This window comes from Aethalodelphis obliquidens, unplaced genomic scaffold (genome assembly GCF_003676395.1).
Source record: "Aethalodelphis obliquidens isolate GAN/ISIS:26980383/991018 unplaced genomic scaffold, ASM367639v1 scaffold7, whole genome shotgun sequence".
NCBI lineage: Eukaryota > Metazoa > Chordata > Mammalia > Artiodactyla > Delphinidae > Aethalodelphis > Aethalodelphis obliquidens.
The window spans coordinates 860,229-881,806 of NW_020837951.1; the positions used below are offsets into that span (position 1 = coordinate 860,229).

Below are 21,578 nucleotides of genomic sequence, written 5' to 3' on the forward strand. Positions count from 1 at the left end.
CTGTGCACCGTAACTACTGAGCCTGCGCTCTAGAGCCTGCGAGCCACAACTACTGAGCCTGTGAGCCACAGCTACTAAAGCCCACGCGCCTAGAGCCCGTGCTCCGCAACAAGAGAAGCCACCGCAATGAGAAGCCCACGCACCGCAAAGAAGAGTAGCCCCCGCTCCCTGCAACTAGGGAAAGCCGGTGTGCAGCAATGAAGACCCAACGCAGCCATAAACAAATAAATAAATTTATTTTACAAAACCCCAACCATCAGAAGAAAACAGTATTTGTCAGGCCGGTGGGGGCAGGGGGCTGGGACTTCTTGACTAAGGGGCCAGCGGCACTGTCCATGACCCGCGTGTGTACAAGCGCTCCATTTCTGTGCACACCTGCACACGCAGCCCGCACGTGCTCCACGGCCAGTTTCCGGGAATACTGGGAGCTCTCTCCGACCAGGAGGAAAACAGGACCAACACCCCAGCAGGCAGGCGGGCGGCAGGCAGGGACCCTGGAGGAGCAACGAGCCTGCACGCACGAGCAGCAAGGGCTGGACGGGATGGGACAGGCAGCAGCGGGGATGTTCTGTCCAGGTTAGGAGGGCAGAGCAGGGAGGCATGTGCCCGAGGGAACGTGGAGGAGGGACACCGTCTGTGTCTGCGCCTCGCCTGCCGTGCCATGCTCAGCACACCAGGCGTTCCCCTGGGGGAGGGGAAGAGGGATCTGCAGAGGACTGGGTACACGAGCCTTGCTTGTGGGTGACCACAGAGACAGAAACTCAAACAGAAAAGGATCCAGATCCATGAGGGCGGAGCCTTGGCCAGTGAAGGAGGTGGTGAGAGGGAAAGGAAGAAGGACTTCAACTTTTCCGCAATGTTTCTCTTTAATTAAAATACAGAATTCAAAACGTGTACACGTGTTAATTCTGGACACACGGAGCTTATTACTCTGTGCCTTTCAATTCTTTAACTTCTCAAAACAGAGAAGCGACAACGTTGTCACGGGTCCTCCGTAAGGACTCCACTCGAGCACCCAGTCCCGGTCACTAGTGCACCTGGGTGTGGCCAGCTCCCGGCCAGGACGCCGTGCCCATCCTGCAGCCCCGGGCTGAAGCCCTGACCGGGTCCAGCCGAGGTGCAAGCCTGTGCTCAGGCTGCCCGGGCTCTGCCGCTGTCGAGGAAACACCTGGAGGCTGGGCAAGTCCTGGTCCTGGGGAGATGCCACCTGTCAGGTCCCAAATGCAGACAAAGCCGTTGGCCACCCTTCCAGGCCCGTGGGCCCTGCACGGAGGGGCGGGGCAGGCCCAGAATCGGGGGCACGCACGTGGCACTGCTCTCCAGGGCAGACCCTGGGGAGCCTGAGGGACGAGGAGCTGCCCAGCTAGTAACATCCCAGAAAAGAGAATGGCTGGCTTCACTGAGGCCCGCACCAGCCAGCCTGCAGTGTCAGGGAGCCCACGGAACCACTCAAGGAGCTGGCGACACACGGGGCGTGCAGGCCAGCAGGCCAGGAGGCCCTGGCCAGAGTCACTGATGGCCAGGACGAGAGCCAGATGGACACCACTCACCGCAGAGATTCAAGGGTTTAACAGCAACTCCTCCACACCCAACAGGGAAGCCAACGTGTCTTGCGGAGGCTGGGCAGGGGGGTGCTGGACGTGCGCCCTGCGCGCGCCATGGGGCAGGGGACATGGGATGCCCTCCCCGCCTGCCGGCCTGGTCAGACTGGCCCAGCAGGGCTCTCCCTGGAGTGGCAGCCGGGCCCGAGACCGTCCCTCCTCTCCAGCAGCTCCTCACTGTGGCCCCGGCCGCCCCGCTGCAGGCTGAGGGCTCCACACCTGCACAGCCCACCTGCTGGGGACACATGGGCCTACAGCCCACCCTGATGGCCTTGGGCTGAACCCCTTCCCGGGAGGCGGCCCCTGCCTCTGGGACGTGAGCTCGCAGGTGCCCGCCCAGCACGGTGGCCCTGCTCCCGTGGGCAGCAGCTAGAGCCCTGTCAGGTCCACTATGGCCTTGATGAAGATGGCGTCATCACGCACGTAGGAATTCTTGGCCTCCATCTTGGAGACGGGGCAGAAAAGCGGGCAGCCGCTCGCGATGTTCATGTCGCTGACCGGCCTCTGGAACGAGGATGAGGTCACGTCGGGCCTGAAGGCGTCAATCACATGCTCCCGGTTGTTCTGGTCCAGCAACATCAGGGTCACCTGGGAGGAGAGCACCCAGGGGACAGCACGTGAGTCACAGCCTGCCCAGCCGGCGGGAGCCCGGTCTGCAGTCGCGTGCCAGGAGCACGGCCGCCACGGGTCTGCCCGGTCTGTCCGTCTGTGCCCGTCCCAGCGTCTTCTGTCCACTGACACCAGGATCCGAGGCTGAAGCCCAGGACCCCGCGCCACGTCCATTTGTGCTTTTTTCTGACAACACTTGTCTAAGAGACGTTTTCTCACCAGAGAGCTCACGCAGCTGTCCCCGCCCCCAGGAACAGCACCCCTCAGGGAGAAGCACGAGCCAGCCCCGCGCTCAGTGACGCCACCTCCTCCACGAGGGCCACGGGGCTGCCCAGCGTCGTCATGGCGTCTGTCCTGACTAGTGCCTGGGTCTCCGATTCCTCCCCCACGTGGGCTCTGGCTTCCCAAGGGTTGGGCCATGCCCTCAGATCAAGGCCCCCTGGCGGCCCCCCTTCCTTGGGACAAACTCTGAGGCAGCACCACCACTAACTGCTGGTCCCGAGTGGCTGACCAGTGGCATGGCCCAGGAGACAATGGACACTGCCCGAGCACTGAGGCGTGGTGACGCCGACACCTGTCACCCACGGGCTCCCGCGTGCCCGCACAGCCGGGGCAGGGCCTTGCGCACCTTCTGGTTGAAGGGCCAGTGCAGGAGGGCGTCGTGGGGGCCCTTCATCAGAACGAAGAAGAGGGACAGGTGCGTCCCGCGCCCAGTGCCATCTCCGTTCAGGTAGGCGCGCAGACACATCTTGTAGCCGTACCTGCTGGTGTAGAAGGCTGTGGGGAGGTGCTGGTGAGCGCCCAGGGCTCAGCCCATGCGGCCACCTCCCCCGGAAACACACACGCGCCACTCAGGGTGGAGGGCACAAGGAGGGAACGTTCTCCTCCAGGCACGCAGTTAGCTGCTCGTGCAAACAGACTTCTCTTGAAAATGGAAGTAGTAATCAGACACAGCACTTTTAAGAAACCCTAAATGCGACCCCGCACTGGCCCTGCTACCAACCGGGAAGGAACCTCAGGGGCTGGACTGAGACTTGAGCACCAGGCAGGGGCTCTGGGCAGAGGGGCTGCGGTTGGACTGAGCCCGACCTGGACAAGTCTCATGTCCAACGGGGAGCAGAGGGGGCGACCACGGACACGGTGGGCCTGCCGTTTAAGGAACGAGATGTGACCCTGACGTGAGGCTGGTGACTGTGGGCTGAGGAGCTGGCTCCGCCGGGGGGCCCTGCTGCTCCCGGCCGCAGCAGGGGGCAGACCCCAGCCCAGACATGCGGGGGCCCAGGGTGGCAGCAGCTCAGGGGGAGGGCAAGTTCCGGAAGAACACCTGGGGAGAAGATGGCGGGCGTGCGGCCAGCCACGGCTTCCTGGCGCTTCCTGGCGAAGTCCGGGATCTTCCAGATGAACACCCCGTCGAAGGTGGACGCCTCCATCTCGTGGACCTTCTGCTCCAGGTCGGCCATGGCCAGGTCCTTCAGGCCGATGCTCCTCTCCAGCTGCTGCACCTGGGGGCACGGGGCCCGTCAGGACGCGCCCCTGGGGCGCCGGGCCAGAGGGGCCTGGGGCTCACCCGCCTCCACAGAGACCAGCTTCCCTCTGGGAGGAACATGCTATGAAACGACCCCCGTGCCCAGTGCCTCAGCCTTGCTGGGTCAGTTGCTCTCGGATGGGCTCCATGCCCACGAGACCCCCGACCCCAGGAGGAAACGTGCTCGCTCGTGGGTGCCGCGTGAAGCTCCAGGCACGCTCCCCACGGCCGCCTCTGCCCCCAGTCAGAGGAGAGACTCCACCAGCGGCCTCGCTGAGCCCCGCGTTGGGCCCTGCGGGAAGGGGCTCAGAGAAGAGCTCCGTTCAGGCCCAGCGCGGAGAGCCGAGTGCCCGCTGGAAATGCAGGCGCTGCCCTCAAACTCCTGGCTCTGCAGCCCCCTGAGCCCCTGGCACCCGCCCGACGAGGCCTGGGCACCGCGGGCGAGCGGGCACAAACCTTATTACTCAGGGCTTCGATCCTGTCTTGGTCCAGCCGGTGCTGCCGGCCGCAGGCCTCGGCAGTCACGGCCACCCGCTCCACCTCCCGGTTCAGCACGCAGACGATGTTCTCGAAGGTGGCCGTCTTCCGCTCCAGGGCCTCGCACCTCTGCAGCAGCTCCGCCGCCTGGGAGGGCGCTGCCGCCGGGCCTGGCGTGCTGGCCCCCCAGCCCTGCTCGCCCTGGCTGAGGAGGGGGGGCCCGGCCTCCAGGAGGGCGCCCAGAAGCAGGGCCAGGTGCTCCCGGAGCCGCTGCGCCTCGTGCTCCTGCAGCCTCTCGCCCTCCACCTGCCGAGGCACGACGCCCGCTTTCAGTCCCGGGGGCCCACGGCCGCACACCTCGCTAGAGCACCGGAGCCCGGCGCGCGGCGGCGACACAAGGGTGACCTGCCCTCTCGCTCACCTGCCAGCACTGCGTCTGTCACTGTCTGAACTCAACCACGTCTGCAAAACACAGACCTCCCTGCGTGACTCACTCGTGTTTCAGGTGATGGGCGGGGGGAGGGGGATAGGACGCATCTTAAATAGTCCCTACGGATCTGGCTTTGCAGCCACGTCCCTTCCAAAGCTCCACAACGAGTTTGGAGGGTCAGACAGCCTCAAAAAGCCTAAAGTGGAAAGAAAGGGACGAACCTCCGCGTGAGGCCCAGCGCCCGGGAGCGCCCTGGGATGGCTGGGCACCTGAGGCTTCCGGAAGCTGGGCCGAGGCCAGCTGGGTCCACAGGGGCAATAGGACACTCGTCCTCACTGGGGCGTGAAGAGGCCGTGGCAGCGTGTGCCCTAGGCCCTTCCTCTGGCCTCTAGCGCCCCCCACGCCAGGGATCCCCGGGCCTGAGCGGGAAATGACCACACCGTGTTGCCCAGAAGCAGGATGTCAAACACAAACCCAGGGAACGGGAGGGGCACTGCCCTTGTTCACCCTCATTAGAAAAAACAAAGCAGGACACCGAGACCAAGTGTTGCGAAGTCACCAAGTGACAACACCGCCAGGACTGCTCCCACCGGAAATGCTGCTGGGGTGTCGCTGAGAGCAGAAGGCTGGTGTGCCGTATCTATGGAGCCAGCCTCCGCTTGCAGGGCCTGCACACGCCCCGCCCTCGGGGGCACAGAATAGGTGGGAAAGGAGGGCAAGGGCACATAAGGAGGGAGCCGCCCAGGCCCGAGGGAGCCGCACAGAAGCTGGTAGGTGCGGCGGGCAGACAGGAGGTGGGTCAGGGCCCGGGGCAAGTCAGCGTGCTGGAGGACAGCCAGGCCGGTGACCGGGGTGTCGTGACACAGGAGGGCCACGCAGGCCACAGAGGTGAGGCGGGGAGGCAGAGAGGCTCCAGGACCCGTCTGCAGGCAGAACGGAGGCTCTTCTGGGAGACTGGATGTGATGGGAGAGACAGGAGGCAGCTCCAGAACGACCACTGTGCTTTTGGCCAGAAGAGCCGGGTGGAGCAAGGTGTGCTTTTTGGGTGAGGTGAGAGGACGGGCAGAGAGGCATCGCTAGACCTCAGGGGGCAGCAACACGCTGGGGGTTCCCAGCAGCTGGGCGGTCAAGGCTGGGCACCAGGGATCACCTGGGGGACGAGTGGACAGAGCCGGGACACCTGAGGGCCGGATTGGAGGTGGAGTGGAGACCGTGTCCGCACGGCGCGGTCACGTCCGCCGGCCTCTGCTTGGGAACCAGGAGCTCCCGGTGGTCCCGCCGCAGACCTGGACTCACCATCTCGGGGCAGCCGACAGCGTGGAACCTGCAGGGGACTCGGCATCTGCCACATGTCCTGACGTGGTCCTGAAACTGACGGGCCTGACATCAGACACCGGTCCGCCTCTGCTCCAGCCGCTCCCACACCGACTGGGTCAGCGTCCCATCAAAGGACCCTTGCACCCGCCCCACTGGCCTCTGCACGCTCGGGCCAGACAAAACCCCACAACCTGCTCCCAAAGCTGCAGTGCACATTCACGCACACACGCAAACACGTGCACGTGTGTGTTTGAGGCACGTGGGCCATCTGGGATCGCCCGCAGAGCCCGTCCCGCGCGTGGGCCTCTGCGTCCCAGAGAGCAGCCCTGCCCACCCCCTCCCTCACAGGCCGGTCTGAGGCCCTGGGGCCTGGGGGCCGACAGCCTGGGTTCCAAACGGAGCCAGGAGTGAGACCAGCAGCCTGACCAGGGATCAGACCCCACTGCTGACCCGGCGTGGCGCTGGCCCATGGCCACACTCAGCAGAGCAGAACCCATGACCCAGAGCGTGGCCAGCTGACCCAGCAGTGTCTGGGGCGAGGGAGACACAGCCAGGCCGGCATTGCCAGGAGTGCGGGGAGGGGAAGGGGCAGCCACTGGCCTCCACCTGACAGGGACCCAAAATGTGGGAAATCAGACTTACGCCTGCAGGAAACAGAGAATTTCCTCTGCACCTGGGAGCGGAGAACGATCCCAACTCTGGATCAAAATCCAGAGACAACGAGAAAAACCTTGCAAAGTGCCCCCAACACAGAAGCAAACCAAAAGCACCGTTAACTAAAAGGACAAACAACTGCAACTTACAGCCTTGATAGACAAAGAGCTCCAAAAACAGAAAACAGGACAAGTGCCCTGCCAAGAAACGCACGGGAGTCACAACTGCTCCCCAGGAAAGAAACGCAGGTGAAGTTCAGGCAGAAAGCTCGCGGTCACGCTCACAGCTTGAGAAATGCCGCCTAAACTAGCCTGGGTGCTGTTTTCACCCATCACGTGGGAGAGGCGTGCGCGACCGAGGACAGCTCGGGAGGGGTCCGCGCCCCACCAGCTTCCGGAAGCACCCTCTTCCCAGCTCTTGCCCTGGAGCACTGTAACCGTTGCACAAATCCACGAGGGCGCAACCTCAGAAGCTCAAAAGAAGAGACGAAGGGGCCTCATGGAACAAACTGCAGCTGCCTCCCCGGGGACCAGGCGCGGGCTTCCCACAGGCATGTGAGCATACGCCCTCCCTCTCTCCCAGAGCATGGAGGCCGCCTGGCCGCCACCACCACCACCGACTCAGCTCCCAGCACAGCCAGGGTGGGCCTGGGGGCCTGCCTGTGGAACCAGCGCCACAGCAGGAGCACAGACAAGCCACCACCCTGTCCTCAGGGACAGAGTCCTCAGGGACAGAGACCTCCCGCAGCGAGAAGAGCCAGGTAAACAGTCCAACTGCCCAGATCCCGGCTCCCTGGGGCCAAGTGGCTCAGACGCAAGGCTGCGCAGCCGGACCTGGGGGTGGGGGGGGTGGCAGGAAGAGGAGGAGCCTGCGACCCCACCCCTGGGAACCCCACCCCCAGAGCCGAGGTGTGGCCTGTCCTTTGAACACCACGCTGCTCAGGGGCACCAGGGGAGCGCTTACTTTCTCGCGTGTGATCTTCTTCTTGCCGCAGCCCTCGCAGGTCAAGGGGAACTTGGGGCAGACCTGGTGGTGCGCCTGGAAGAGACGGGGCAGCCGTCAGAGCTGGGGCCAGGCCAGCAACGCTCCTGAGCCCCAAGGTGGAGACGGCATGCGACACGGGGCTCTGCAGATTCAGGACCTGCCCTCGCCTGGCAGCCGCTGGGGCAACACCAGGAGGAGGAGCGCCCCAGCGCCCCAAGAGTACTGCCACCCGGGTGCCAGGCTGGCGGACTTCCTGGTGGTGGGGGACCCAAGCGGCCAGAGCACCTCCGAGACCCCTGACGAGATGCGCAGCGTGGGCGCCCCGAAGTCTCGGGCCCTGGGCTGCCTCTAGAGCTGAGCTTCCTGGGCGTGAAAAACACCTCAAGGACCCGACCAGCCAAATGCAGACTAACGGCCGGCTTCTTCAACAAACGGCAGAGAGAAAAAGACACCCACAGGGAAAGGCTGAAGGTGAAAAGACCTGCAGACACCAGGGGGGCGTCTGGGTCCCGACCCAGCAGATCCACGTGACCCACACGGACAGACTCCGGAAACGTGGGCACCGAGCTCACTCGTGACCTCAGGAGGCGGGAAGGTGGCCCGCCCTTCACAAACAAGCGACGACTTCCAGATAAAGCCCCACGGCGTTCGGGGCCTGTTCAGCGTGAATCCAGGGAGGCTGCTGCCGAGCGAGAGTGAGGGTGGCGTGGCCGCACGCTGCCGTCCCCCTGTGCAAGCTTGCCCCCGGCCCGGGGCCGCCAGGAGCCTCCGAGCCGCCGGGCGCGCGCTCACCTTCATGTCGGCCGAGCAGCAGGGCGCCCTGCAGTGCCGGCAGCTGAGGCTTCGCTCCGGGCACGCGTGCTCCAGGTGGTGTTCCTTCTCGCCCAGGCGCACCAGGCCTTTACACGCCGGGCACTCGGTCAGCACGAACGGGCAGTGTCCTTCGTGGCAGCTCTGGCAACGAAGGGAGCGAGGCGTCGGCGGAGCGCCCGTGGGGTTCTGGGCCACTGCCCCGCCGGCCGTGGACCGGTCTGGGTTCGTTCTTGGCGCTAGGCCACGGGGGCCACTGCGTTCACTCCACTACCCCTGCTCCAGCGCAGAGATCAGGACCCAGATCCAGCAGGCGGCACCCCGCCCTCGGGACACAGAGGGGACAATGAGAGGGGCTGCGGGAACAGGTTCTAAACGGACGGAGGGCAGAGAAGTGATGCCGTGGGGACCAGAGCGAGAAGCGGATGCAAACGCAGGCGCCCACCCGTCCCGACGCCCAGGCTGAGAGTCCCCGTTCCCGCCCTCCTGGAGCTGAGGACGTGCAGGGTGACGTGGCCAGGGAGGCAGGGGCCCAGCCTGGGCTTCCGAAGGGTCAGGCGGGGCCCAGGCGGAGCCCAGTAAAGCCAGCAGCGCGGGGAGGCCCCGACCCGGACAGGCGTGGCCCTGAGCAGCGCAGCACTTGGGGGGCCGCGGCAGCGGGCTGAGCGGAGGTGGCAGCGGCTGAAGAGGTGAGAAAGGGTGGGACCCGGAAACAGGGCTGCAAGCCTAGGGGACAGACAGAAGCTGTGCGCAGCTCTCAGGAAACGCCGGCCGGGAAGGGGCACAGAGGGCGGGCCGGTAAGCAGAGAACGGGAGATGACGGTTTGTTTGCTGTTTTTTAAAAACTGTGGTCAAGTACGCATCACACAAAATCGACCCCTGGTGCCTGGGCACCGAGCACATCCACGCCGTGGGGTCAGCACCTCCACCAAGATTCAGGCTGGGCGCCTGACAAGCTGGGGCAGCTCAGGGCCCCCGCAGAGCTCGTAGAGCTCCGCCGCAGTGACCTTGAGGAAGGAGGAGCCTCACGCGGGCTCTGTCTCCACGTGGCCCACAGTCCGAGGCCGAGCGAACAGGCCGGCTGAGTCTCCACCCCATGCAGCAGGCTTGGCTGCCAGGGCCAAAGCTCACCATTCGGGGAGTGAGCAGTGCTGCCAGGTGAACCCCAGAGACATGGCACGTGTGGTGCTCTCCCAGCAGCCGGGGTGTGGAGACTTCAGATGTGGTGCCCGTGGCACTCCCGCCTCCTCACAGGACCCCGGGCTCCACGTCTCCGCAGGGACACACGTCAGATGGAACTCGGCCTTCTCAGCAAGACTCCCCCGTGACCCCCCTCAACCCGACGGGGCTCTGTGGACGCTGCCGCAGAGGCCCGGCCCCAGGACACAGACCGGCCGTGCGGGTGGGCAGGACGCCACTAGGTACAGGGAGCAGAGCAGAGGGGACACCTTCCCCGAGGGCTCCTGCTCCAGCGACAGCTCCTTAAAGGCTCCACGGCGGCCACGCCCGGGAGGAGCTTCCCTCGACCGCCAGGGCACCCCCAGCTTCCCCAGACAGGGCCCTGGCGTGGCCACACTGAGCACAGCCCGAACAACCACACCGAGCCACAGGGGATCCCCGGAAACAACCAGGCTCGTGAAACAGAAACGACAGCACCCAGAGGGCACCTGGATCTGATCAGAGCCAAAGAACACGCTCAAGGTGAGCCCCGGGGCCACTGCACAACTGGAGAGGGACGCCCGCGGCCAGCGCTGAGCACCCGGCCCCACACGGCTCGCCACTCAGCGGGTGCCCCTGGGATTCAGAGCCCTGAAGCGCGCACCTGGCGCAGGAGCAGCAGCGTCCTCACAGGCTGGCACGGGCTCCGCGGGCTCCCACTGCCACCAGATGGCTCAGGGAAGCACCACTTCAGCCAGAGTTCAAGCTAAACGCTCCGGCATTCCAACGTTGGATTCCCCGACACGCGAGCACGTCGACTGCTCACCTTTCAGCTGCAAAATGTCCCCATCAGCTGGTCCTCCCTCAGGTCCGCGCGGACCCCTCCTCTGAAGCCCGAGGCCCCTTCTCCCTGCTGTTCCTTCCACGTAGCCCCTGCTTCTCGCTTCCAGAAAAGCAGTCCCCAGGGCTGCTATGTGTACTTGGCAGGCACTTCTAACACCTTCTAACTGAACTGGAGTCTTAATTCCCTGAGTTTTTAGAAAATACTAGACGGGGCTGCAAAGGAAAAGCTTATTCAAAGGCTGACCAGGATTTGCCCCACCTCGCCACACTCTCAGGAGCTCAGCCGCAGCCTCAGCATTTCCCAGCACCGCCCCAATTCTGAGCAACCCAAAGGGCAAACGTGTTGGCTCCGGGCTGGGAGCAGGGCCACCGCTGCAGCAAGGTGGCCACCCCATGCCCCGAGGTGGGGTCTCACCCCAGCTAGAGAGAGGTTTACCCGACGTCAAAGGCTGCACCGAGAGACCCAGAGCAGTGCCCGTCTCCCACGTGACCAACCCCAGGGACTTTCCTGAGTTCCCCGGGTGTAGCCAGGGACTTTCCAGCCCGCATGCCTGCAGGGCCGGCGCAGGGCCCACGGGCTGGCTGTGGTCCCAGGCCCTCGGCCAGGGGCCTGCGAAGCCACCACCCGCACCAGCGGCCTGGAGACGGCAGAAACCCCAGAGGACGCGGGAGCTGGGGTTATTCCGCCTGTCCCTGGGGGTCTTTGGTCCCCTCAAAAGGCGACACAGTACCTGCTGCACTCCCTGCTGGGGCTCCCCACCGCCCAGGAGAGACCCTGCCCGAGGCCGGCTCTCCGGACAGCGCTGGGCAACAGCTCAGGCCCGTCTGCTGAGCAGGGCCTCAGTGGCAGCACCCCCTGCCTGTGCCCCTGCCCCACGGTGGCCCCTGGGCGTCGGAGGCCTCTGTCCACGGACTGCAGTCCTACTCCCCGGAAGGGCACAGAGAGGCCTCCGCTTCCAGGCCCAGGTGCCCGTCAGAGGAAAGCCCAGCTCTGTCCACCCGGCCACTGGCTCCTCCCCAGAGACAGCCAAGCTGCCCCTCTGGCAAAACGCAACCGAGAGCCTGAAGCCCACGAAGTCGAGTCGGTCAAGACCAGCGGACGCCGCCGCGCAGCGCCCGGGACGGGAGGCGGGAGGAGCCCCAGGAACCCAGGACCCAGTTCCAGAGCCGACAGGCTCTCCCGTGTCGTGACTCAGTCGCAGCCCGGCGCCCACCCCATGGCAGGGAGGCTGCTCCGTGGCCTGGGCAGCCCTGGGCGTAGGCGAGCCGGGTCCCCTGCAAACAGCCCCTCCAGCCTCGCCAGCCTCGCCGCATGGGACAGCAACAAGGCCTCCCCACCTTAAGGACCCCGCCCATTACTCTGCACCACTGCACACGACCTCCCGGCCCGGGCAGCCTCCACTCCACCTCCTGTCTCACAGGGCTGGTTCCCGCATGTTCTGTCCTCCTCTGCTGGGCTCATCTCCCTGAGACCCCAAAGCTGCAATTGAGAGTGGCCTCAGCGTGATGTCCCCAAGGTCCGTCCCCGCTGTAGCCTGGGGCGGGGCTCCCTTCCTCTCATGACTGGACACTATTCCGCGGCACGACCAGCCCACATCTTGTGTGTCCCGCCCTCTGCCAGGGACACTTGGCTGCCGGGAACAGTGCTACTGGGAACACTCATGCGCAGGCACCTTGGAAACGGAAGTTTTTAAGGGCATTTGATCACCAGGAAGAGTGTCCGGAGGGGCTCACAGCCGCAGGTTCAGCTGCCGGAGGCCCAGCACACAGGGACCCCAACTTGCCAGCCTTGCACGGCAGAGACAGGCCTGCAAGATACGCACCCGGCCACTGCCCTTGTCCCTGGCCAGATGCCTTCCTGTGACCCCAGAACGGACGTGCAAGCTACTCCCGCGTCTTCCAGTGGCAGCGCTATCCAAGTGAGGAAAGACAACGAAGTCCCGTCGGCGAGAAAGCTAGTTTCCTGCCTGCGCGGCGCTCTCAGGGCCGGACCAGGGTCCCCGCACACACCCCTGCTCACCGCCACCGCACTGCGGCTGGAGGACCGCGTCCACGGACACACCAGGAAACAGCCCAGACAGGGTGAGCACCCCACCCTGGGCCACACGCCCGGCTCCCCCGGCTCCAGAGTCTAGGTGGGCACGTCCGGAGCAGCAGCTGCACCCCCTTCCGCGGGACTCAGGCGGGCTTGAAGCTGCTCTGCGGGAGGGGCTTCAGCCAGCGCAGGGCAGCCCCTACCTCGTACTCCTTCAGGGTCCCCTTCCAGGTGCAGCCCTCGCTGGAACAGACGGCTGGCAGGCTCTCTACCTCCCTGCGGGCAGCATTGTCCGGGAAAGCCTGGGGAGAGAGCGTACCTTGGGTAAGCCCCCTCCCAGACGCCCACCCGCCTGGCGCCCCACACCACGAGCCTTGCGGGGAGACTCGGGACCAGGGCGCCTCTCCCACGGCCGTTCCCAGGTTCCCTCTCCCCTCGACACCGTCAGCGTGGACGGATCACTCACTGAGCTGCTCTCCAGGATAGAGACGCCTTCCTCGTAAATGCCCTCGTTCACGCAGGCGGCACAGTTCTGGGGCCCGGAGCTGGTGGGGAGAGGGGGAGGCCGCACCGTGAAACCCGCCATGGAGGGTGGGAGGCCCGCGGCCTCGCCAACACAGGCCCACGCCACGGCTCGGGCTCTGGAGCCTCTGTCGGCCACCGGCGTGGCCAGCAGACACGACGCACCGTGCGAGACGCTCGGGGCCCAGCCCCAAACCCCGGCCTGTCTGAACGCGACCCGCGCAGATGGATGCCAGGACCAGGGGCTGCTGTCCTCCTGCTGACGGGCCGGAGGCCCCACCTCCCGACCCCGCAGGGACTCGGGCGCCCAGCGCAAAGGGAGCGGGAGCCTCCAGGCAATTTTAAACTGTCCGCTTCCCACCAGAGACAGGAGAAGCAGGGAAAACAGACTCTAAGGAGATGCTTGACTTCACCCCACACCAAAGCAGCCCTGGGCCACGCGGGCATCAGCGTCCGCTCCTGGCAGCTCCCGGCGCCCCTACCTCAAGATGCTGCTCAGGCAGAAGGAACAGTAGCGGTGGCCACACTGAGCCTGGAAGGGCCTGCGCAGGACGTTCCTGCAGGCCGAGCACAGGTACTTGTCCTCTAGCTTGGTCCCCAGGAGGGTCTTGGAGAAGCCAGGCTGCAGCAGGTCCAGGGAGGCGGGAGGGGTCGCGCTGGCTGCAGCCATGAGCACCGCAGCCCCACCAAGGCCAAGCCCTAAGGGAGAGCACAGCGTGTCACGGCGGGTCCAGGGATGTGCAAGGCCTGGACCATTAGGCCTCTGAGAGGCAGGACGTCAGCGCTCCGGGGAGCCCAGCGCAGGTGGGGCTAAGGCTGAGACAGCGGGCACCCGCACGCCCGCTGCAGCCCTGGGCCCAGCGGGCTGTCCTTGTGGCCGCCCGGCCCGGGCCTCTGCTCCCAGGCCAGCTGGCCGGGCTCGCATCTGACCGTGATCGCGGACCCCAATCCTTGCGCCCTGCCGTCTCCCCAAGGCTCCAGGTGCGAATGTGTCCTTAGAACATTGGACAGCTTGGCAGGCGACGGCCCCGGGCAGGCCCAGGAGACAGCCGTACCAACCCTCAGCCCCAGGACAGGGGTGCGGCCTGCGTGCAGCTGCTGCTCTGCTTCCGTCCCCACAGCCAGGGTCCCTCTCGCTTCAGAGCTGCCCTTTGCCGTCCACCAGGCCTTGGTAAGGCCGCCATGCAAGATACCCAGGATGGGCGAGCGGGCGGAGGGCCCCCCACAGCGCTCAGAGGCCTGCTCTTCGTCCGCTACCCTGGCAGGCCACCCCAGCCCTTCGTGCAAATCCCCGAAGAGCCATCCCTGCCCCCGCACGCCCCCAGCACACACGCCCACGTCTGCTCTGGGGTCTGGGCATGGTCAAGTCAGGACGCTATGAAACTCTGCCCCTTTCTGGGGCGCGGAGGCGGGGGGGTCTGCTTGGGCAGCGACCGTGCACAGGAGGCCACGTGCACTGTCCTAAGCTGGCCTGACACCGAGGGGACAGCACAGACGGTGTCGTCCCCTAGCTGCTGGGCAAAGCCACTCTCAATCAGCTGTGGGGTCTGTAACACAGGAGGCCTTACTCGGAGGGCCCTCTGCAGCTCCCAGGACGTTTCACAACCGACATTCTTGCCTCCAGCCACCAACAGAAGGGACGCTGTGCCCGGGCACCTCGGGAGGGCACACCTCTGCCTCTCTCGCGCTCTCTTCACACTGGCAGGCCTGGCCCCTGGAGGGGCCATCTGTCAATTCGACAGCTGGGGGATCTCATTCCTTTAAGCCCTCACAACACAGACGTGCAAGCATGAGAGGTGCCTTTATTAGTAACACCTTTTGGTCGACGATGTGAACAAAAAGTCCCAAGAGCTCACGGACACGCCCCCAGTGTGGGCCAGGGCAGCTCAAGGTCAGGCTGTGGTGGCCACACGCGTGTGTGCGTCTGGAACACAGGCCCATGAAGGTGCACTCCCTCCCGCGTGAGAGGCATCACGTTCCTAGCTTCCCTCTTTTTCTGGTCATGCTAACTAAATTGATTTCATAACCTTGATGGTTTAAAATATCATGGCTCCAAACTACATGAGAAAGAGGAGTTTTTATTTTTGAATATAACATGAAAAAAAAAAGCCACCTTCTTTCAGTCGAAACTCTGTATTTGTCATAAGGTGTTAAATAAAATGAAATGTGGGAATTCCCTGGCGGTCCACTCGTCAGGGCTTCACACCTTCATTGCCGAGGGCGCGGGTTCAATCCCTGGTTGGGGAAACTAAGATCCCACGAGCTGAGCCGCGCGCGGCCATAAATAAATAAATAGACAAACAAAATAAGCAAGACGAAACGCAAAGGCCTCTGTGGCTGCAGCCGTGTTTTACACAGGCAGGGCCAGAAGGCAAAATAAAAAATGGAGCTCGTGCAAGGCGTAAGGATGAGGGTGACGCTTTTCTCGCTGCCAACCTCAAACAGTCTCCAGCGGACCTGTCAGGAGAGACTTTCTTCTTTTGCGATGACTTTCCGCCCGAATGTGGCCGGCCTGGGGGAAACACTTTCTGGCCGACTGACCACACCTTCTGTGGCAGATTGAGCCCATTTTATTAATCCATGGACCTTTACTCCTGTTGGACATAAAAGAACCACAAACGGTCTCTTTCTTGAGCAATAAAGAAGGAAAAGGCCCCAACACACAGTAGGCCTCGTCTTCCCCGCTCAGCGGTCACAGCTACCTGGCGCAGCAGGAGGGTGGGCGGCCACGCGGTCAGAGGGCGCCCCCGCCACGCCCTAGGAGGTCTCAGTGCTTAAGGCCTTAAGTGTCTTATTCAAGTCACAGTTATACACTTGAACCCTCAAGAACCGTAATGGAAAACATCATACTCTAAAGCGCCGTGCCCAAACTCAGCACCGAAAGCCACCCGACCTGCCCGAACATCAGAAGAAACCTCCGCGTCTCTGGCCCTTTCGGACCCTCCTGGCGCCACACACTCCACCCACCTGCAGTCACACAGGGCTGGGGGCTGGGCGACCGGCAGCCTTTGTCCTTAGGGGTCAGATGTTACAAGCCTCCAATATGGAACCAAACCCCCCTACTGGTCCTTCCAAGCTTCCAGTTTATCTTCCAAATCCCGACTCTCAGGTGTGGTGGTAAACAGGAACTGCATCCATTCACACGACTCGCCAGGGGGTGTGAGCGAGCGCTCCCACACGCCCGCCCGGCCTCACACTCACTTCACTCCCCAACATGCTCCAGACGGGAATGCACTAACTTTATACAACAAACTTGCATTTTGTTGGAACGGCATTTCTACTAGACACAAAACATCACTTACAGGATAATTTCAGTTACGTGAAGCTCGAGGATAGGCGAAACTAACCTATGACAATAGAAGTTAGAACAGCAGTTACCCTTGGGGTTGGGAACTGGGATACAACAGACGTTGGGTCTGCGTCCTGGTTCTTGGCGCAAAGCACCCAGAACCCCTGGGGCTTCCTGAGCCATGGGGACAGAGGAGCATCTCCACGGTGGGGGGTGGGGGCGGCGACACTGGCCATTGACTTAATCACCAGTGATTCAATCAATCCTGCCTTCAGAACCGAGCCCCGGTGAAACCCCTAAACGACCGGGTTTGGAGAGCTTCTGGGTTGAACACGTGGAGGTGCTGGGAAGGGGGGGCTGGAGAGGGCATGGAGGCTCCACGTCCCTCCCTGTACCTGGCCCTGTGTGTCTCTCCCAGCGGGCTGTTACGCATGTTTCTCTGAGCCCTTCTAGCAAATTACTGACCCCAAGGAGGGGGTCATGGGGACCCTCAATTTACAGTCGGTCAGTCAGAAGTATGGGAGGCCCCGCCTCCCCACTGGCATCTGAAGTGGGGTGGGGGCAGCCTTGTGCAACCAAACCCTTAACACAAGGGGTCTGTGCTAACTCCAGTCGGCCAGTGTCAGAACTGAATTAAGCTGCAGGATGCCCAGTCGGCATCTATCAAGAAAAGTAGGGCTTCCCTGGTGGCGCGGTGGTTGAGAGTCCTCCTGCCGATGCAGGGGACGCGGGTTCGTGCCCTGGTCTGGGAAGATCCCACGTGCCGCGGAGCGGCTGGGCCCGTGAGCCATGGCCGCTGAGCCTGCGCGTCCGGAGCCTGTGCTCCGCAACGGGAGAGGCCACAGCAGGGAGAGGCCCGCGTACGGCAAAGAAAAAAAAACAAAAGCCAGGCAGAACTGCTTGGTGTGGGGAAACCCACACATCTGGAGTCAGAAACCCCGTGAGACGTGAAACAGAAGCTTTCCGTGGGAGGCTCAGTGCTGCCTGAGGGGTGCGAGGGCTTCCGGAAGGCAAGGCGCGGCCGTGCGTGGGCACAGGCGCATCTGCCCCTGCGTTTAGGGCTTGTGCATTCTGCGGTATGTGTGCCTCATTTTAAAAAGAAAGCGATGGAGCTTCTATTCCCGAGAGTCGAAAGAAAGATGGTGAAATCCCTAATTATGGTACACCCATGCACGTTTATCCAGAATACCCCTGCTTCGTAATGTTAACAATGGCAGAATAACCTCAAAAACCGGTTTTAACACAAAGGAAGCCCCCCAGGTGGGGCTGCATCTCCCTCCTGCCTCCCCACCCCCAGGAGAGTGGGGGGGCATCTGGCACCCCACCGCTGTTCTGCCATTTCCTGTGCCCCCTTCCCAAGCCCAGGTCCCGCCTGGGTACACAGCAGGAGGACCCCGGGAAAGAGCCGTCCCTGTGAGAAATCACAGAGACCCCGACTGAGCCGGAGGCCGCTGGGCAGCTGGGCTCCACCGTCCTCAGTCCGGTGTGTGGGGGTCAGGGACTAATTCTCAGAAGGCTACGTTGCTGCCCAAACCAACATCACATTAGGTGTCGGAGCACTTGGTTGCCGGGGGCCACCTGTTGCCAGCAGACACACGGGTTCAACCCAGGAGCTTCCCTCTGGGATGCCCCAACGCAAGGACCAAACCACCCCAAATCCACGCTCCAGTGAAAGCTGCCCCTGCTGCACGCCACGCTGGGCCCCCAGGTCCGAGACTCCTGAAGCAACTCCCGGGGACCTGTGACCGCACACAGCGTGTGTCCTCATCCACGTGAACGTTACGCTGACACTACCTTCATCTTCGTTCAAGCTCAACGTGATGCCAAGCGTTCTGGTACCAACTTAACGCCCAACAACCGTTTACACTAAAGCACACAGCGAACGCTGCGCCGTCCCTCCCGCCCGCGCCCACTCACAGCTACTCGTGCCACCAACACACCCAGATTCTTATGAAAACCTGGGGCCGCTGATCAATGACGCAGCGCTTCGGCCCCTTTGAGGCCTCAGCCCCACCTCACGCTCACCTCAAACGGGCCAGGAAATCCACTGGCTCTACCCGCTACAAACATCCAGGACCTGACCACACTGCTACCACTGGGCCCGGCCACCGTCCACTGTGACCTGACTCACCGCAGGAGCCTCCCGAGGCCCTTGAGTACGAGCTGGGGACTTGGGCTCCTCCCTCAGACCCCCAAGCTTCCAGGGCCTCTGCTGCTCGGCTTCCTGAACAACCCTCGCCTCCCCGCACCGTTCCTCGGCCCGGGCAGCATCGCGGGCCTGGAGGCAGGGAAGAGGGATCCGGGCCCATGGGAGGTGCAGGGGTGCCCTCCGTGCTCCCAAGGCTCCCGCCGGTCACTGGCTCCTACACCCGTGTCTGACCCTTCCTCCATGCTGCACCACTGGCCCAGCCGGGCACCACCCCACCACAAAGCAGGGCACCCCAATCCTGGAGCCCGCACTGTAGTCACCTCCACTACTCACCTCCTACCCCCACCGCTGCTGTGTCCTCGCCTCCCTAAATCACAGCCAGTCCCCAAGAACACCTGCCCCAAACGCCATCTCCACCGCCTGCTGGCCCTGCAGGGAACACGGTGGCCACTCTGTTCCTGCTCGGAGCCAGGGGACAGCTTCCGCGGAGCCTGCCCCCCTCACTCCCCGAGGCTCAGCTGCCCAGGCCTTTGGGGGTGATCCTCACCCACCTCTGTGAAGGAGCAGGCCCAGGACACAGGGAGGACAGGGCAACAAGCCCAGGTGTGGACACAGGAACAGACGGAAGGGGTGCACCCCATTCTTGGCATGATCTGTGGAACCTGTGGGTCATTTTTTCTGGGTTTTCTTCTCTGGACCTTCCTCCCCTTGCCCGTGTGTGTGCTGCCCTGTGGTGGAAACCCACCTGCCGGACCGTGCCCAGTCCACGCTGGTGTGCTGACCGGGTGGGCGGGCAGGCAGGCGGGCAGGCGTCTCTCACTGCCAGAGGGGGGCCCACACCTGGCTCAGAACTAAGTCAGAAGGCCTTTTCTTCCCAGAGAAAACATTTTCTCCAGCACCAAGTGATGGCTGTAAATTCCGTGCTCTAGTCCACAGTTTACGACCACTGTTGAAACAACCCATTTCTTCAGGTCCCCGGAGGAATGACATGCGTGTTTGTCTCCCCAGAGGGCGCGAGCCTGTGATGTACATACGGGACCGGCACTCTGTCGCTCGCATGGATGTTTCCAGGCTCCTGCTGTGCATCACGCGTGGAGCTGGGGAGACTGGGCAGCACCGTTACCGATGTGGCCAACAGGCGAGGGCCACAGGGCACAACGCAACCGCAGGTGGCACAGGTCTGGGACGCAGGGGGGACACCGGAAGGGCCCATGGCGCGGCCTGGGTGTGTCAGGAGGTGCGCTCAGGGCTGTCCCAGGCCAAAGGACCAGAGAGCACAGAGGCCCAAATCACAGCTCCGGCCTTTGGGAGCTGCAGCCTCACGGGGGCTGGGCTGTGTCCCCAGGTGTGGGGCTGAGGTGCGGGACCGGCCAGGCTGGGGCCTGGAATCAGAGAGAGCGGCTGCTCGAATGTGTGAAGATGCTACTGCTGAAAGCACTGAAAGCTTCTACTCCTCAGAAAAGCTTTCAAAAAACCACTGCTTAGGATTTTGTTTGTTTGAAATTCAACGCTGAGTTCTGCGGTATGTAATTTACACTGCAATAAAGCTGTTAAAAATAACTCAAGCAACAATTCTGGGCTCTTGGGACCCCCACCTAGAGCCAGTAACTGAGTGGCTAAACGCTGTCGTCCTCGCCGGGGACATGTGGTCCCTGAGTCACGCACGGCCCGGCGTCAGGCCTGGCACGCCCCCTGCTCTGCTAGATTCAAGGCCGGGCGGAGCGGCTGCTGTCACAGGCGCAGCTGTCCCCAGCTCTCCCCCGTCCCCACCGTCCAGTCCACGAGGAGCCCGCTCTGCCTCCAAGGAGCGTCTGGCCCCGCACCACAGCAGTTTTCTGAGTCCCCACGCCAGGCTCCGTCCGCCCCGGCAGCTCCCTGGACCCCTGCATCCTCCCCATCCACCTCGGGGCTCGGTGTCACCGTCGGACAAGGCCCAAGCTCGGGGGGTCGGAGACACGGGGAGAGGGCCCGGGGCAGCAAGCGACAAGCGGCGATCCCCGAGGTCCAAGGCCGCCCGCGGAGCCCGTCCGGACCCCGAGCGGGGCAGGAAGCCCCTCGGGGGCAAGAAGGGGTGGGGCACCGCAGCCGAGGCTCGGGGGCGGCCCGGGGGGCGTGGACCCCGCGCGGACCCGGGCCGGCCGCCGTGGACGCCCCGCCGTTCGCGAACTTTCCTGTGAGGGGCCCGCTCCGACTTTCAGTTTCCGGCTCCGAGAAATCCCCTCAGGCCCGCGCGCCGCGGCGGCCGTGCCTCCCGCCGGGCCTCCTGGCACCGCGCGCCCCCCCGCCCCCGCCCCTCGACCTAGACCCCGAACCCCAACCCCAATCCCCGCGGCGCGACTCACCAACCGCCGCCGCGCGCCCGGAACTGCCTGCCCGCCTGCCGCCGCCGCCGCCGCCGCCCCGCCCACGAGCCCGCCTGATGGACTGATGTGGAGACCTACCAGGAGAGAGCAGGAAGCCACACAGGGCCCCGATTGACCAGCTTTCTCCCCCGCCCCCTGCTTCGGGCCCTCCCTCCTGACGGACTGACACAAAAGCCTACCAAGTGCCGCAGAGAACCACAGCGGGCGCCGATTGGCCAGCTTTCTCCCCCGCCCCTCCCACCTCGGGCCCTCACTACTGACTGACTGACACAACAGCCTACCAGAAGCGCGCAGGGAGCCGCAGCGGGCGCCGATTGGGCGGAGCTGACGCGGCTAGGGTACTTAAGTCGCCCGCGGACGCTCTCTAGACGGAGTCCGTCTTCGCTGGCGCGGCTCTGTGGTTGGAGGGCGTGGTCCCGCTGTTCCCGCAGAGGGTTAGTTCCAGGCGCAGGGAACCAAGGCGATACCCGGCGCAGGGCTGGGCCCCAGTGTGGGTTACATTTATGAGAAAAAGTACAAATAGACGCCGCTCACCTAAAGGGTAGGAAGGCTTTAGAGATCTCCTTTCGGAGTAGTGAAATGTTCTAGATCTAGGTAGTGGCGACGGTTGCCCGACATTACAAAGTACAAATGACACTGAATTGTAAGCTTTAAAATGGTTTAAACGGTGAATTTTATCTTATGTGAATTTCACCACCAAACAAAACAATATGCACAGCCTATGGCACATGGACACACACGAGTGGAAATATTTAGAAAGGAAGCGCTGGTCTTGACCAGAAAAAAGGGGCGGCACACTGCCGCTAAGTGTG

The 21,578-nt window shown here is 63.6% G+C and overlaps 1 protein-coding gene across 1 annotated transcript; it reads right to left on the minus strand.

Annotated features, from left to right (window-relative positions):
• Positions 1–217: 217 nt before the first annotated feature.
• Positions 218–20,782, minus strand: TRAF2 (TNF receptor associated factor 2). The gene is made up of 11 exons (XM_027104249.1): positions 20,746–20,782; positions 13,448–13,664; positions 12,910–12,988; positions 12,647–12,745; positions 8,390–8,551; positions 7,577–7,651; positions 5,939–6,013; positions 4,192–4,518; positions 3,535–3,712; positions 2,839–2,987; positions 218–2,189 (listed from the first exon to the last, which is right to left on the minus strand). Exons 2-11 carry the CDS (start codon positions 13,633–13,635, stop codon positions 1,971–1,973), a joined length of 1,551 nt encoding a protein of 516 aa, XP_026960050.1. The 5' UTR covers positions 13,636–13,664; positions 20,746–20,782; the 3' UTR covers positions 218–1,970.
• Positions 20,783–21,578: the final 796 nt, after the last annotated feature.

Excerpts from the sequence above, each read along its gene's own strand:
- TRAF2 (XM_027104249.1), bottom strand. The coding sequence starts at position 13,635 with ATGGCTGCAGCCAGCGCGACCCCTCCCGCCTCCCTGGACCTGCTGCAG. Across the intron at positions 12,746-12,909 it reads CTATCCTGGAGAGCAGCTCA|GCTTTCCCGGACAATGCTGC; the intron begins GTGAGTGATCCG and ends CTCTCTCCCCAG. Across the intron at positions 2,988-3,534 it reads GCCCGCCATCTTCTCCCCAG|CCTTCTACACCAGCAGGTAC; the intron begins GTGTTCTTCCGG and ends ACCTCCCCACAG.